The sequence below is a fragment of the Drosophila rhopaloa genome, unplaced genomic scaffold (assembly GCF_018152115.1).
Source record: "Drosophila rhopaloa isolate 14029-0021.01 unplaced genomic scaffold, ASM1815211v1 contig_163, whole genome shotgun sequence".
NCBI lineage: Eukaryota > Metazoa > Arthropoda > Insecta > Diptera > Drosophilidae > Drosophila > Drosophila rhopaloa.
The window spans coordinates 10,390,605-10,405,928 of record NW_025335043.1 but is presented as its reverse complement, the minus strand read 5'-3'; the positions used below and the strand labels follow the sequence as shown (position 1 = coordinate 10,405,928).

General features: G+C 38.1%; 2 protein-coding genes across 2 annotated transcripts; one reads left to right on the top strand and one right to left on the bottom strand.

The window, feature by feature from the left end:
• Positions 1–36: 36 nt before the first annotated feature.
• Positions 37–2,692, bottom strand: LOC108044657 (venom acid phosphatase Acph-1). Its single transcript, XM_017123733.2, has 5 exons — positions 2,043–2,692; positions 1,491–1,574; positions 1,278–1,436; positions 685–1,212; positions 37–360 (listed from the first exon to the last, which is right to left on the bottom strand). Exons 1-5 carry the CDS (start codon positions 2,340–2,342, stop codon positions 163–165), a joined length of 1,269 nt encoding a protein of 422 aa, XP_016979222.2. The 5' UTR covers positions 2,343–2,692; the 3' UTR covers positions 37–162.
• An 11,803-nt stretch (positions 2,693–14,495) lies between these two features.
• On the top strand, positions 14,496–15,248 carry LOC123037396. The gene has a single exon (XM_044457745.1). The coding sequence runs from the start codon at positions 14,496–14,498 to the stop codon at positions 15,246–15,248; it is 753 nt and encodes a 250-aa protein (XP_044313680.1).
• Positions 15,249–15,324: the final 76 nt, after the last annotated feature.

Sequence of the window (15,324 nt, the reverse complement as noted above, 5' to 3'; positions counted from 1 at the left end):
TTATTTCCCCCCTGCGAAAAAATTAACTCAATGATCTTTATTTTTTGGGGATTTTTATTGTACTATATAATTTATAATATTCTTTTTTTCGCACTACTCTCCGTCGGCTGCTATTGTAATACTGAGTGCACAAGTTTCACTTTGGCACAAATTGGCTTTTCGCTAACGGCCATTCTGATCGATTATGCGCGGTGGCGGCTCCACGAAATTGTCGTCATGTGGTCGACATCTCTGCTCCGCCGGATCGTTGGGCAGAACTTCGGCACTCAGTTCGATCAGACGACTCAGGGGACACTGCAGATCGCAGTCTTTCAGCCGAAGCTGCTCCAAACAGCCATGCTCGTCGTTGCGGAGGAAGATCTAGAAATTGGGATGGCAAGGGATTAATTTAATGGGCTATAGAAATATGATTTATTTAAAGTTTCAAATTCATATTAATAACCAAATGCTAAATTTAAAAAATATATACAAATAGCTCCCAAAGCACTTAAAATAATTTTATGTTATATCTCAAAACCCTTTTATAATTTTTCCCACATAAATTATAGCACTATACACAATAAAAACTAAGGGCCGTGAGAATCTTCTAAGCTTGAGTTAAATTAAAGAAAACTTTAAACTGTTAAGAAGCAGTGAGAACCCTGAACTTATATCAAAAAGTAATTTTTGCATTATAATTCTTACCTCCACATAGTATTCACCGGTTTCCCTATTCCTATGTGTCTCGAAAATGGCCATCACAGCGAAGCGGGGCATCTGACGCTTCCATACACCCAAGGCCATGAGAATATTACCCACGGTCCAGTCATGACCTGTATATATAAACATTCCCCGATCCTTGGGCTTCAGACTTCCATCTCTCTTGGCAACCATCTCCTTGTACATTCTCATGAGGAAAGGTCCACCTTTGATCTTCTGCATCTCGGGGGTGTATGCGTTATAGACATAACTCTGTTCGGCCAGAAATTGCATCCGTTCGGGAAAGTAGTCTTTAGACCATTCGGGCAATTTATAGCCGAATTCCTGTTCAGCCAACAGAGTTATATAGAGGGAGTTTATATCCTCAGCACTCTGAATTGATTTTCCAGTGAGATTTGTTAACTCGCGGAACATTTGCTGGTAGGCTTCAGTTTCGGCGATAACTTCTGGTCGCTTAAAAACCTCCTCGAGGGCCTCAAAATAACGAGGACAGGGCGTGCGAACCAGCAGGAGCTGAATAGCAAAAATTAAATTTAAAATAAAATTGAATTATATAAGACTCGAGAATTGAAACCCACCGAATCCTCATCCAAGGGTTCCGATACGATGGGAATGGGCTGCCAGTTGAGGTGCTTATTCCACTCCATGGGGGTTCCCCGCGGCTCAAACATGCTGGCCAGTGTCGTTTGCAAGGACATCATGGCCCTCGGTGAGGCAGTGGCTTGAGCATGCAAGAACTGCGTAATTTAAATGGCTTAAATACGGGATTACTTAATGTTAAGCCCACTTACATCCGGCCTGTAATAGGACCCCATGAAATCCCCGTAGCGACGATTCAGCCAGCGACCCATTTCGAAGAGTTCCCGTTTTCCAGACTAGAAATATAGATAACATTTTTAAAAAACTAGAAAAAACGATTTCTTTCTTAATTTAAAAAGTCCCAATTTCTACGAATTTTCTTAGTAACAATTTTTTTACGTTGATGTATAATAAACAACACAATACAGTGTTTAAATAGTCAAAATTCCTGAGATATTTGTTATTTATTTTTTTTTATTATTGTTCTTAATTTGATGTTTTAAAAATAATCGTTCCAAATAAAATAAATTCAAAAGTTAAATTCCACGAACAAGCAGCAATTTCAATCACAAAATGTTGTTGTACATTAAATTGTTTATGTTCTTTTAATTTAGTATAAAATGAATATCACTCGAGCACTGTTACACATAAACCTAATGCTTAATCATAACACAAGTAATTAATCATAACACAAGTATTTCCACAAATTATCAAATATTTAACTTTTTAAGATTTTTAAGAAAATAAATTTGTTTTTCACTCACATTAGTCACATGTCCCCAGCCTGTTGGCTTAAAGCCTTCGTTTATATATGGATCTTTGGGATAGGTATCCACCGGAGTGCGAATGCCATGTCTGAACACTATGTGCACCAATTCCAGCGTGGAGCGTGTGGTATTGGGACTGGTCTTGTAGCACTTGGATCTGGCTGCATCCTTCCAGTCCAGCCTCTCCGAGGACACACTGCTGTTCAAAACACCGATTATAATTACAACGCCCAGAAGGCCAGCTCCCAAACCAAGCATCGTAAGTATTTGTTTACGCGTCCAGCGACCGAATATCATTTTGCGGCTGGTTTCCTTTTTATATCGATCGAAAAAAAGCCGGAAGAACCGATATTCCGAATTCCCCGAAACGAGATTTGGGTGATATATTTTTGTTGCCTTATTTATTTGCTTTGTTTAATTGCAGGTTAAGTTTTTTTTACGATTTTCCCTTTGCGTTTTTTTTGGATTTTTCGGTGAGCTGCAAGACGCGTGCAACCCACTGCGCGTCTGGGGTTAAAATAAAGCGTTGACAGCTTGATACGGGGAACTTAAAAGAGAGATAAATCAACGATCGTCCATTCGGCTATTGTTGCGTCAAGTGCTGTTGTTGTTTCTAGTTGCTGCTACTGGTGACCACTTTCCATCGAACTCGGCTTCGAGCCGAGTTTACAAGCCAGGCTTGCCAAGTTGAAACAAAACAAATCAAAAAAAAATCCCAACTAATTGGGCGTTTCTCATTGAACCAGGCAATTACGTATACGATATGTACGAGTATTTGCGGAACGCGACTTTTCGGTAGCCACAAACACATTAAATAAAGTCCCACCAACCCCTTTTTACTCTATTTATAGCACTGTTACGCCCTCTCACATCCAATTGCACATTTCTTTGGCAGTTCGCATGGTCATTATCTTGTGTCCAATTTCGGAAATTCACTTCCTAGAAAATATTAAAATTAGTTCGTTGTCTTTTGAGTCATAGCTAGGTAAACTCCCAAGCGAATTCATTGGGTTTTATCGCTTTTATTTTACTTTCATTATTATAAACTAGAAAATTACTAAATTATAGCAATAATTGAAAACAATCATGCAAACTTTTAATTTTGATCACAATTTAATTCAAGCTAATCTTTATTGAGATTACTTAACGTTTTTAACGTTCTAAAGGTATAATATAAATCAATTAAAACTGTGGTAGGTTAGTAATCAAAAGGGGTGTCTGTATTTTAAATAATCTTATAGCTAACGTTTGAAATTACGAAAGTTCTTACTCAGCATCGCTCTTTCCACAAGTTATCGTAAAAATCTATATCTTAAACTCGATGTGCTTAGAAAAGACAACGAATAATAAAAGCTTAATATATGTGTTTGCTTTGGCTGCACTAATTATTTGCCTTGTTTCACTTTGTTGACACTTGGTCTCCGTGGGGAGATAATAATTTTGAGTTGCGTGCTCGCAGTTTCGTCTTGTTTGAACAAGTTGTTGGGTTGGGTTTTACTTTTTTCAACGGCTGTCAGAAATTGGCAAATAAATGTGAGTAAAGGTCTCTATTTCGCTGAGAATATCTCTGTGTTTGCTAAATGTTCGTTTGGTGTCACATTTGCTTTTATTTTGTTTGCCCGAGAGCTAATTAACTGGACCAGGCGGACTAAGTCCGTGTTTGTCGATCACTGCTCTGCCATGTGGCTAATTGTTCTCTAAAATGTATTTTATGGTTAATTAATGACAGCGTCGGCAACTAACAGTTAACTGTGTCTTTGCCAGCTTCCGAACTATGCAATTAAAGGCAAAAACTATATAAAACACAAACAATGAGTGCGCCGTGTGCTGAATACACTACAATTTCGTGATTGTTTGTGACTTCTGACTGAGTGTCTTGAACTTTCGTCTAGTTTTTTGAGCTGTTTCTGTTTTTATTTGAGCTCAAATCAAAATCAATATAATTTATACTCGAACACACAGCATATGGCATATTGGCAACTATGTCCGAGTGAAACGCAATCGGCATTTGAATTGCATCAGCTGAAAAAACATTTAACATTTTTTTCAGTAGAATAGTGAAAATAAATGGCCTTGCTAACGTACTGGGAAAGTAAATTTAAAGTGAATTTGGTTTAAGTCACCGTATAGTAAATTTTAAGAATCAATTAACTGTTTGCTAAGTTTTATATGTGTAATAAATAAAGGTTATTTTTTTGTTTTCTAAGTGGACTATTTAAATTATTATGGAATTTCCCTGAAAGTGTATTTTTCTTATAATCGGGGTCTTCTGATTCAGTTTAACATAAGTACTCTATTTAAATATTTTATTATATTTATATTTATTACGCAATTTCAGAGGAAATATTTTAATGAGTTGTTATACTCTCTTATCATTAAACCACGTGCCAAAAAATAATCCGGGGAAAACCGAGTCATTTTAATAACATATTTACAATTGATTTTTTAACTTCAATATTTTCTTCTGGGAATCTAATCACTTGTTATTATATTGTTTTCAGTAAATAGTGTTTTATTTGTTCCGCTGTGGTGATAAGCTCCACAGATTATTTATTTGTTTTTGAGCATTTAACTATATTTTTAAGCTTCCATCTTCTTAGCATTTTGCCAGCACGTGTGTGCTACATCTGGAATTTATTTTCAGATTGTTGAATTGCTCTCCTAAGCCTATTTGCTAATGACTTTCACTGAAATTTATGGTCACTGCGCCACTGCACAAGAAAAACGAAAAACAAAAAAACAAAAAAAAAACAAAAACCCGAAAATATTTTCAAATAATATATTTGTGGCTGGTCAGAGGTTGAGATGGGCGGTTTATATGGAAGATGGGCGGAGCACGTGCTAAGTTGGCCATAAAACGTGCATTAGACAAACAGCAAAAATGGGAAACGCTTTTGGCCCAAAAGCGTCTTAAGGCTCAGGAATCCATCCAGAAACACACACACAGACAAGTGGCATTAATATTTATCAGACTCGCAATTACGATTACCGACATCCCAGACAAACTATCCGGCAAATGAAACCCGGTGATCAGGGGTGAAAAACAGAGGACGGAGGGGAAGTCTAGGGAATTCCGCCAAATTGCCGGACAAAACGTTGCCGCGAATGCTTGGCTAAAATTTATTGATTCCGACGCATTGAAAATAGTTCTCGGTGGAGCAATTTCAAAGATTTGTACGACACATTTTTTTTTTCAACGCTTCACGACTCTTCCTCACTTGAATGTTTCTGGCTGTTCTTTTTTTACATTTTCGCTGAAATGGCTGAAAATTTCTAACTGACGGGCATAAAAATTCGAACACGCGTAGTTACACACACACACATACAGTGTGTCCCCAAAAAAGGGGCGTGGCCATTTCTATTCAATGAGACAATGAGCGTTGGACCCGGGTATTCTGCGTTCGGGGATTACGTCTGGACCGCGTTTTTTGGCAACAATTTTGAAGGGGAAACCCGGGGATGGTTCACAAAGGGGTCAGGAAAAATCAGAAAAGGGGTGGGGGAAATTCGGAAAATCTGGGGGCAATTCGGTGAGGGAATGGGCGCACTCTGTGTTGTCGCCTAAACGATAAAGCAATGACAAAAGTCAGCAGCGATTAAAGTTCAATTGGTGTGACCTGCCAATTGGCATAAAGGAAAAAGATTTCAAATGGCAGCCAAGTTGGCAAAATGTTGGGCAGCCGGAAAAGTGTTCGGGTGTGAAATGAAAAGTGGGGGCAATGAAAACGACGAGCGAATAAAGGATTGCTGTACAGATAGGGCAGAAATCTGTTGAGTAAACAAGACAAATAGTTGCTGGACACTTGACACAAAAAATATATGCCAGTTACTCTACGCAATACGATTCCTTTAGTAATGTTACGTTAATATATTAAATCATTAGGAATATAAAATAATTTAATATAATTATTATTGTAATAAATTAAAAATAAATATGGGAATGGGTATATGAACGAAAAACGTCAAGGATTTTCTTTAAAATAAATGTAGCCGAGTATTTAGGAAAATAAACTTTTTGGCTCACAATTCTCACTTTTATGCAACAATAAAAATAAATTTGTATTTCCTAGTTCAATGGACTTAAGTTATTTCAGTAACAGTAAAATCCAAATACGTATTTTGCTTAAATGTAAAAAGATTAAACACCGGTTTTGACCTCTTAATATATACATATAATAGTCATGCGTGGCCAAACAGAAGCGTTTATTGCCGTCCCTGATTATCGCATATTAATGAGTTTATTTAACTTTTTCGTTGCGATTGATGGCCTAGAGGGGCGGCTGCGAGTGGGTGGGCGTGGCTGGGCTTTAAGGGGGTTAAGTTCTGGTTAAATGTGCTCATCTCATGTACGGCGGCTGTTTGTGAAGCTTTTCACAGCAAATTACAACAAATTATACACATAATTACGCTTTAATGTTCGGCCTGCCCACGCCCCCAGTTTTCTGCTAACGAGACTCCGCCCCCTGCCACGCCCCCACGCCCATAACCGCCTCCTGTTCTTGTCGTGCAACGCATCAATGCAAAGTAAAATTGTGTGTAAAAAATGTGATAATTAACTTAAGTCCTTTGAGAATTTGCGGGAGTTCCCGGGGAAAGGTTATGGCCTTATTCACACACATGCAAATGGAGACATATATAAATGCATGCATACATGTCTGCCTTTTTGTTTGTGCACATAAACTCATTGTCAGTTAATTATGTAAAATGTCATATATACACCTACTCGGGCGTTTATGTGTGCTCATATTATGCGGTTCAAAAGGAAAAATGTTGGCATAAAAGGACCTTGCTTTCACTTCAAAAACAAAAAACACGCAACAAACGAACACCCACGATTACACTACGTATCTATGTGCGTTTGCATATTTGCATACTGTTGTTTGTGTTGCGACCGGAAGCCTAATTGTGTGGCATTTGCAAAGGCTTTCTTTTGGGGTATAACAATTTTTAAGGGACAGTCGACATTATACTACATTATTAAAAAATATATTATATTAAAATATTGTAACCCAAAGTTGCACAAAATATTTATGTTTAGAAAGTCGATTTTAAACATGTATTTCATTTTGTAAAATGCATTCTAATTTCTCGAGTACAAAGAAATAACAAAAAACTGCCTTTTTTAGATAAATAAATAATATAATATATGTTTTTAATATTTATATGTGCCATGATTTCTTTTTTAAGCAAGCGGTTAGCAAAAGAGTTTAAAAATATTGCAAAACATTATTAAGTTAGTAGGCATCAGAACATGAGTAAAACATAAAAGTCCAGACTTACCATTTGTATTGCCGATTGATTTCCTTTAGAATGCCTTTTCCCTTATTGTATATATTATATTATTATGTATGGTATGGGTTCCATGATTTGTTTTCCATTACCCGTTTAACGCCAACGAAATTAACACGAGTGAAATGGAAACGAGCGAAGAGTGTATGTCTGGTTTGTTATGCGCAATAATAACATTTCACTTTTGTGCTGTGAAATTCCTGTGGCTTCATAAATTTAAATTTTGTTTACCCACTGAAACGCCCAAACACCCACACATGCCCAGGTGTTTTATAGAATTATTCCCAGCTTCTGTGGCTCGCTTTTCATTTCATTTTTGGCATTCAAGGCCCCGGGAACCCTTCGACTTTTCTTCATTTGCTTTGTTAATGAGCGTCTCATAATGCATACAATTAAAGGCAGCAACAAAGGAGGCAATTCACAATTCAGTGGGATGAAGGGGGAGCGGCGGGGGAGGGGAGGGGGGAAGATCCTGTCGGTGGCAATTAGATGTCCTCGTTAGGCAGAGGTTGACTTCCTGTTATCCTGTCGGGATGCCATGCATGACGGCAGTTGAGCTTCGCCTCACATCTGATAATCCTTTATAAATAATACATTAAATGCTTGCTTAGCTGTGGCAATGTTTTTGCTTCGGATGCTGGTAGATATTACTCACCCCCTCTCCCCCCACCAAAAAAACCTCAGTCCTATTTAATTCAATTTGCATAAAAGTGCTCGGCATTTTATTAACCCACTAAACGTAATTTAGTGCCCGAAGCACACGCTTCAATTGCCCCGCTGATGGAGTGCCAGTTAAGGCCAAAACTCGGCGCCCAGCTCCTTGGCTCTTGCCAATTTCTTGGTCCTTATATCCCAGGAGAGTCGTGCGAGACCTTCCCCACCAATTATCGAAAGTCCACCCCCGCAGCGCCGCAGCTTTTGTTGATTCCGCCAGCCGACCTTGCGCCTAGTCAAGCGTTAAGTGGGGCATTTTGTGGCGGACTGGTTTTCTGGCATTTCCTCTTAATCCCGTCGTTGCAGTTTCCTGGCCAAAATAAAAAAATATTTCCCCCTGACGTGGAATCATGTAAAAAGCCGGACTGAAATGGGTCAGGACTTTGGGGCTGACTAAGCTGAAACACTTTGTGGTACTTATGCATATAACCATTGAGTGGATGAAAATCAGATTGCTAAGAGGTTTATCATTTAGACATTACTGGTGTTGTAATGCCAAAGGGACTGTTGTACAAGTGATGTTTTATTTAAAATTGGATTAATTATTGCATTATGTTTTCTATAATATAAAAATGTACACTTCAGGATATCTAATATGGCTGTCATTAGCGGAAGTGACTCTTTTAATATAACTGGAACATAAAACTATCTTTAATCTAATAAAAATTCCTGTTTTACTCGCATAACACCGAAGCACACCAAAACCGAAATAAGTCTCCGCCTTCTTTCCGCTTAACATTTTCCCATTAGCAAAAGTTTTCTTTTGTCTTCGGCCAACATCTGTTTGGCCTATAATTAAACCATTTTTAATGGCCATCAGCGGTGACCTTCAAGGCAAATCTCCGCCTGACACAGTACATAAATACATATAATTTTGGGTTAATTACGCAAAATAATCATTTTTTTCCGGCAAAGGCTGTGGTGTGGGTTTTGAGGGTGAGGGATTGCAGCTTGTTTGGACCAGCAGGTCCACTTTGACCTGCTTTTGTTATCATAAAATGCCACAGACGCCACCGCCACATGTGTGTGTGTGTGTATATCTATGTGGAAAGTTTCGGCACATTAAATGAAATTTAATTCCTGCCGTCATAAGCAGCCAGGACAAGTCGGAACAGCAGCTGGACAGGCCAAAGTACCACGCATCAGGAGCAGGGGGGAAAACGGAGGAGTCGAGGGTAACCGCCAAAAACTGTAGCCAATGTTTCTGGTCCTGCTTTGGCAAAGCCTTCTTGTGTCATGTTGGTCCATGCACGGGAAAATAAAATTCGTCAAAACTACTTTTACACGGGGTTTTCAGAAAAATTATTATTATTAAATAAATTATTTAATAATCCCAAATGTTTTTAGACAAGTACCAATTTTTCTTTGATTTTTAAAAGCACCTTGGGAAAATTTAGGGATAGAAATTGGTTAACTAAATAAATATGATATTGTACCTAAGTAGTTTCCTAACGTGCAGATTTTTGGATATTTTTACATACAGAAGGAAACCATTTATTTTCATAATTTTTGTGGAAATATTTTTAATATAATATGTTATTAAAAGAACCTAAAAATTGTATTTTTTCACAAAATATTGCAATACTAAAATTGTATCAAAACACTTTGCATAATGTAAAAACTTTATATGTTGATAAAACCTACAGAAATGGAGAGTTTTGGAACGAATATTTTCAAGATAATCTAGCAAAAGAAAAGCCGGAAAATTCTTTCCAGTGCACCCGCATCCTTTTACGCCATGTCCATGGCCACATCCTTCCATTTGCTCCGCCGCCCCCTCCGCAGCCCCTGTGCTTTGTACGTGTCCTGGGCCTCTGTTTAAATGTTATTTAACGCTGGCCCAGAAGTGTCATGACTGCCATTCTTGCTGTGTGTGTGTGTGTGTGTGTGTGTGTGTGTGAGTGTGTGCTGGTGCATGTGTGTTTGTGTGGGCGTGGCAAACTCATAAAATGCCGCACAGTTGTTGCAAAATTTGTGGCCATCCTTCGTTCTCCGAAATCCACCTCACCCCACTTTCTATTCGCTCACGTTTAAAGTGGATCACAAATCCCCAAAAAAAAAAACAAAAAATTTATATGGAATTTCACGCTCATCTAACTAAATGGTTTTATAGGTTTGGATATTTGCTCATTTGTTGATCCGTTTCGTTCGTTGAATTTCATATTAATATTGTTTCTGTTGCTGCTGTTGTTTTTGCAATTTATGAGGCGGTCAGTTTTGGCTTTTCAGACCCAAATTCCATGCTTCGTTATCCTTTTCCCTTATTTTTTGCTGTTTGGTCCGAACCCAATCATGTAAAGCGATTTTTTGTGTCTGCGTTGGCAGAAATGCTGCTGTTAGATTTGATATGTTAATCATATTTTATGTTTTATATTTTGCGCTTCAACTATTTGATTGCCGACCTCGGCTTTATTAAGATATTTGTCTGCTGCCCAAAAGGGCGTGAAATCGGGGCAGTCTGGTGGTGAATGGGTGGTCATAGGAGTTGGGTTCTTGGTGGTTGCCTTTGGGCGTAAGTCAGGCCATTCATAAAAGTCATGTTAAGGAGGTCACCAATTAGCGGTTAAATGTACATTAATCTCCATTTCAGAAGATTAGCGAAATGGGGGGGAGATACTAAAGATAGTTTAAAGCAGGCTTCGTAAATCGAAACATAAAAATTAACACATTAGCACATGTTAATGTGCGTTAAAAATAAAAGTGTACATTTAATGAAATAATTTTTGTCATACTCTGCTCACTTGTGTTATTAACACATGAATAAAAAACTTTTCCTGTGTTTGTATCCGAAAAAAATTGTTATTAACACCCACTTTGTTGACTATCAAGTGTCAAAACCAATTGTTTAATTGTTTACATTTAAATAACATTTGCTGACTAATTTTAGCTTTCTGGTGGGAACCCCTTTTGAAGTTTTGTAGTTATCCAAGCTTAAAGTAGTACTAAACAACAAATTACTACTATAAACTCTAATGTTTTATTAAAGTTCCTTAGTTTTTCAAAGCTCACAACCAATAAACAACCTCAACTTGGTCAGTCAAATAACAGTCCAATTACCTTATTCGTATGATGATCAACCGCAAAAAAAATGTATGAAATCCCCAGGGTCCATTTTTATGTCCTAATCCTTCGTTTTGATGTCACTTCCCGTTCGTTCATAGGATGTCTTCAGTTGATATGACATTTAGGCCAGTTTATGGGCTGACCTCATTGCTGTTGTGTGAGCCTGTCGTCCCACGGGGCGTATGCGCCATATTTCAGGACGGTGCTTGTTGCTCTCGGCCAGCCGGCGGGTCCATGGCCATAATCGTGCTCATCATCATCAACTTTCTTCATCTCCATCATCATATTCACAACTTAACGTCCACTTTTCCGTCAAACAGGCCGTAAAGTGGCATTTCCGTTGTCGTTTCGCCTCCCCGTTCATTCGTTGGTCGGTTGGTTGGTTGCTTGCTTCGTTCGTTTGCCAGTTGCGCCTTTTTGTATGCAGCATAAAATTAAATTATTTGTTGCATAAGCCTCGTCCGGCTCCTTCCCCTCTTCCCCGATTTACCCCACCCTTTTCCGCTTCCCGCCGACGCTCTGCAAAAGCCAACGAGGCATGCACCAAAGTGCTAAGCCATGAGAAAGTGTGCACTTGAAGCAGCACAAGCCACTATGATGCACTTTTCCTCCGGGTGCTGACCACGCCTACCTCGGCACAAGGCGGCAGTGCTGCCAAAAAATTCGGGTGACAAAAATAATAATACCAAGTAAATATTGCCTAAAATTGTAAGTTTATTAACTACTTTTATTTATTTAATTACAATAGCCAAAAATTGTGTCACGAACGTAAGGTAAGTTTATAAATCAAATACAAAAATTTTATTGGTTAAACATAAATATTTATAAATAAGTTTTATATCAACCTATTTCAAAGGTAGATATCGGTAATTAAAATCTAAATGTAAAAATGTTATTCTCCCGTTGTTATTCATTGATCAGGTGAATATTATTTTATTTCATATGTCGTTGTTAACGAAAAAGTTATTCCAAAATATGGAATTCTGGTCTAGGCAAAGCCTCATTACTTTCAGTTTTGGGAACTACCGGATCTAGCAATAAAATATGAAACCCATGACAACACTATGTAGCTTCAGAAGTTAAGGAAGGTGCAGGCTGGGATCGCCGGGTCACATTATTATACTTTGAGCGGCGCCGAAATCAGGCAAAACTTTCCCGCACTCCGTTGGTAGCGGTGCCCCCGCACTCCGTAATAACAATGGGGCAGGATGGTCGGCGGAAAACTGAAAACTGGAGGAGGCCAAAAGAGGGCAACAGTCCTTCCAGGCACTGCTCTTTTTCACTCAACTCACCGACACCCCGAAAAACCTCCTTCTGGGATTCATTTTCGTTTCATTCATTTATTCGTCGCTAGCTGCTTTTCATTCATTTTGAACTTTCGACGATTTAATTCGGCTTTCGAGCTGCTTTTCCCTTTTTTTGCGTCTCTGTTTCAGTTTTTCCCATCCTGTGTCTGGCGAACGCCTTTGGCCAAGCGACAACAAAAAGGTTGAAGGGGAAACAGTACTATATTACGGAAAGAATGCAATTGAGATACACTTGCAGAAACCTGCATTAGGTTTCTGCCCTTGCCTCTAACTGCTGTCATTGCAAAGCAAACGAAAGTACAGTCAAACTATCCTAATTCAAGCGAACACCTAAAGAAATAAATTAAAAGATTATTTCTTGATATTCTCTATGATATTTTATTCCTTAACTACATTTCTTATTTATTCTTTACAATGAAAACATGTTTTTAGAGCTCCTTCCTTCTGCAAATCTCCATATCATCGAAAATATTTTATGTTGCTTAGAAAACAATTGAGAAAATTATAAAAAAATTATAAATTTTGTAAAAATAGGTTTAATTACAAATAAACTATTATTTACCTTTAGTTCCATCTTTCATTACGCAAGATTCAAGATTTTTAAGCTTTAAGATTTAAAGAAACTTTTACTTACACAAACTTAAAGTCAAGAAAGGCGAATGCAATTACTTAAAGCATTTTTAGTAGAAAGAAAAACTTAACTTAACTTATAATCACTATTCAAAATGTAACTACTTAAATTATGAATTATTTCCATAACAAAAACCGCTTTATAATCAATGTACCCTCGATGGCAACAATAAATTTCAGTCCCTGAAGCCTTGGCATAAATTTCACGTCTGCGTTTCGGTCTTTGTGAAAGTTTTCCTTTCTGATTCGGATTTTTTGTGTTTTTTTTTTGGTTGACCCCACCTGGTCGGCTGCCACGATTGCAATCTCCACTGCTCATTTGCATTTTTAATGAAACCATATAAAGGCGAAAAATTGGAGGTGGACGGCCAAGACTGGACGACAGTGTGTGGAGAAGCGGAAAATTATGAGCCAAAGGCAAAGGTTGTGCCTCGCCACTTTATTTTCCGCAGCCAACCACATACATGCATTACTAGCTTGGCCAATAAATCCGGCCATATGCCTGGCATATCCCAATCCAAACTGTCAACAGTTTGTCGCTTATCGCAGCGTTGAAATTTTCTCTCTGTAACCGATAAATGTTTCAACATCATTTACATTTCGGTGGCAGTCTTATCCTCGGAGCATTGCCAATGGAATTTTCCCAGGGTGGGGACCTCAATCACTTTTGGTCCTCGGGATGCCTGACCTCAGGCATTCAGTTTGGTTTTCGACCAACTCCGACGATTGCTTTCCGGGCAAACATCACTCGCAGATTTATGTGACCGCAAAACTTTGCTTCACGGCATAAATAAATGTTTAATTGATGAATTTATATGACGAAGGCAAGATATTCTGGACAGCATTCCATCAATGAGCAGTGTCCAGTTGACAAAGGGACTGCGATTAAATTTAATTTGCGGTCGTTTAAAGACTACTTAAGTTAAGGTTGTAAAAAGGTATAGCCAGTGTTTAACAAATTTGTATTTAAAAATTTACCTTGTTACAGCCAGATCATTTGGAACGAAGATTTTTCAATAAATTGAAAGTTGATCCTAAGACCGCGCACAAATTTTGAATTCACTGCTTGACATGTTTAACAAGCAGTGCTCATTACAGTTAAGTAAGTTACCGCTAGGTGCCGCTATTGCGTATATAAAAATCGTATGTAAAGTACTTTTGTATGTAGATAACATACACTTCGCTACGAAACAATTCATTCATTATTATATTATCAAAATTAATTACTAAGTGCGAGTCATATGTACTAACATTATAAATTATGCTATGCAAACATTAAAAGCTATTATTATCTTTCTTAGCAATTCAAAATTGCATTGATTTATTTTGCACAATGCTTATCGCTTTTTGACAGCAGTTTATTTTAGAAGTCTCGACTAGTAGGCGCTGAAAATAGCTATTGAAAATCTAAAAAATAATTTTAATAACTTGAGCGATCCCAGGAAAAATGACGCGAAGGCCTAAAGAATTAAACAAAAATATTCTGATGGCATTTATCCCCGAGTCCACCTGCTTGGGAATCGATATCGAGTGGAAAAGGCCGAATAACTTCAGTAGCGCCGACGAGGAGAACACTTGGCTGCAAACCTCTCAAATGGAGGCCATGGAGATCAAGCTTAATCTGGAGTGCGGTCGTCTGAAGCCGAGGGACATGCCCGGTAGAATAATCGTGGAGCCGAAACAAAGGCTCATTCCAAAGATCGAGTCCAGGCGGTTTGAGAAGGAGTTGGTTGAGCGCGAGGTTGCGCTACTCACGGAACGCGATTTTGTCAAGCTCTTCAGCCAACTGCAGGATTGTTTAACATTGTGGAATCCTGACGTGTGCTTCACGGTCCTAGATAAGATCAAGAAGATGAAGCTGACCAAACTAATGCTCCTTCGGAATCCGGATTTCGTCCACAAGATGCGAGTACTTCGTGAATTTGATGGGAAAGAGGAGGAGTTTAAAAAGGATGACCTGATCCTTCGCCAAAAGTCAAGTGAAATATATGACAAATTTAAGAAAATATTCAACACCGATCTGGACTCTGAAGAAAAATTTTGGAATGACTTTTGCGAGCAGGTCAAGGTCTTCAACACCCTCACGAAAGATATGAAAAAGATATTTCGCACTACCTTAAGTGAAGAAAATTACAACAGACTTTTAGACGCCAAGAAGGTTTCCACTTCCGACTCAACTATTGAACCTGACAAATGCTAACAAATATAAAATACATAAAACTAAGATATATTTTTATATTACCGGTTAAGGAGTTTGTAGTCCATTAACATTTTTA

Bases quoted from the DNA above. Each gene is read 5' to 3' on its own strand.
- LOC108044657 (XM_017123733.2), bottom strand. From the start codon at position 2,342: ATGATATTCGGTCGCTGGACGCGTAAACAAATACTTACGATGCTTGGT. The intron at 1,437-1,490 runs GTAAGTGGGCTT...TAAATTACGCAG, and splicing joins GGTCCTATTACAGGCCGGAT to TTCTTGCATGCTCAAGCCAC. The intron at 361-684 runs GTAAGAATTATA...CCCAATTTCTAG, and splicing joins CCGGTGAATACTATGTGGAG to ATCTTCCTCCGCAACGACGA.
- LOC123037396 (XM_044457745.1), top strand. From the start codon at position 14,496: ATGACGCGAAGGCCTAAAGAATTAAACAAAAATATTCTGATGGCATTT.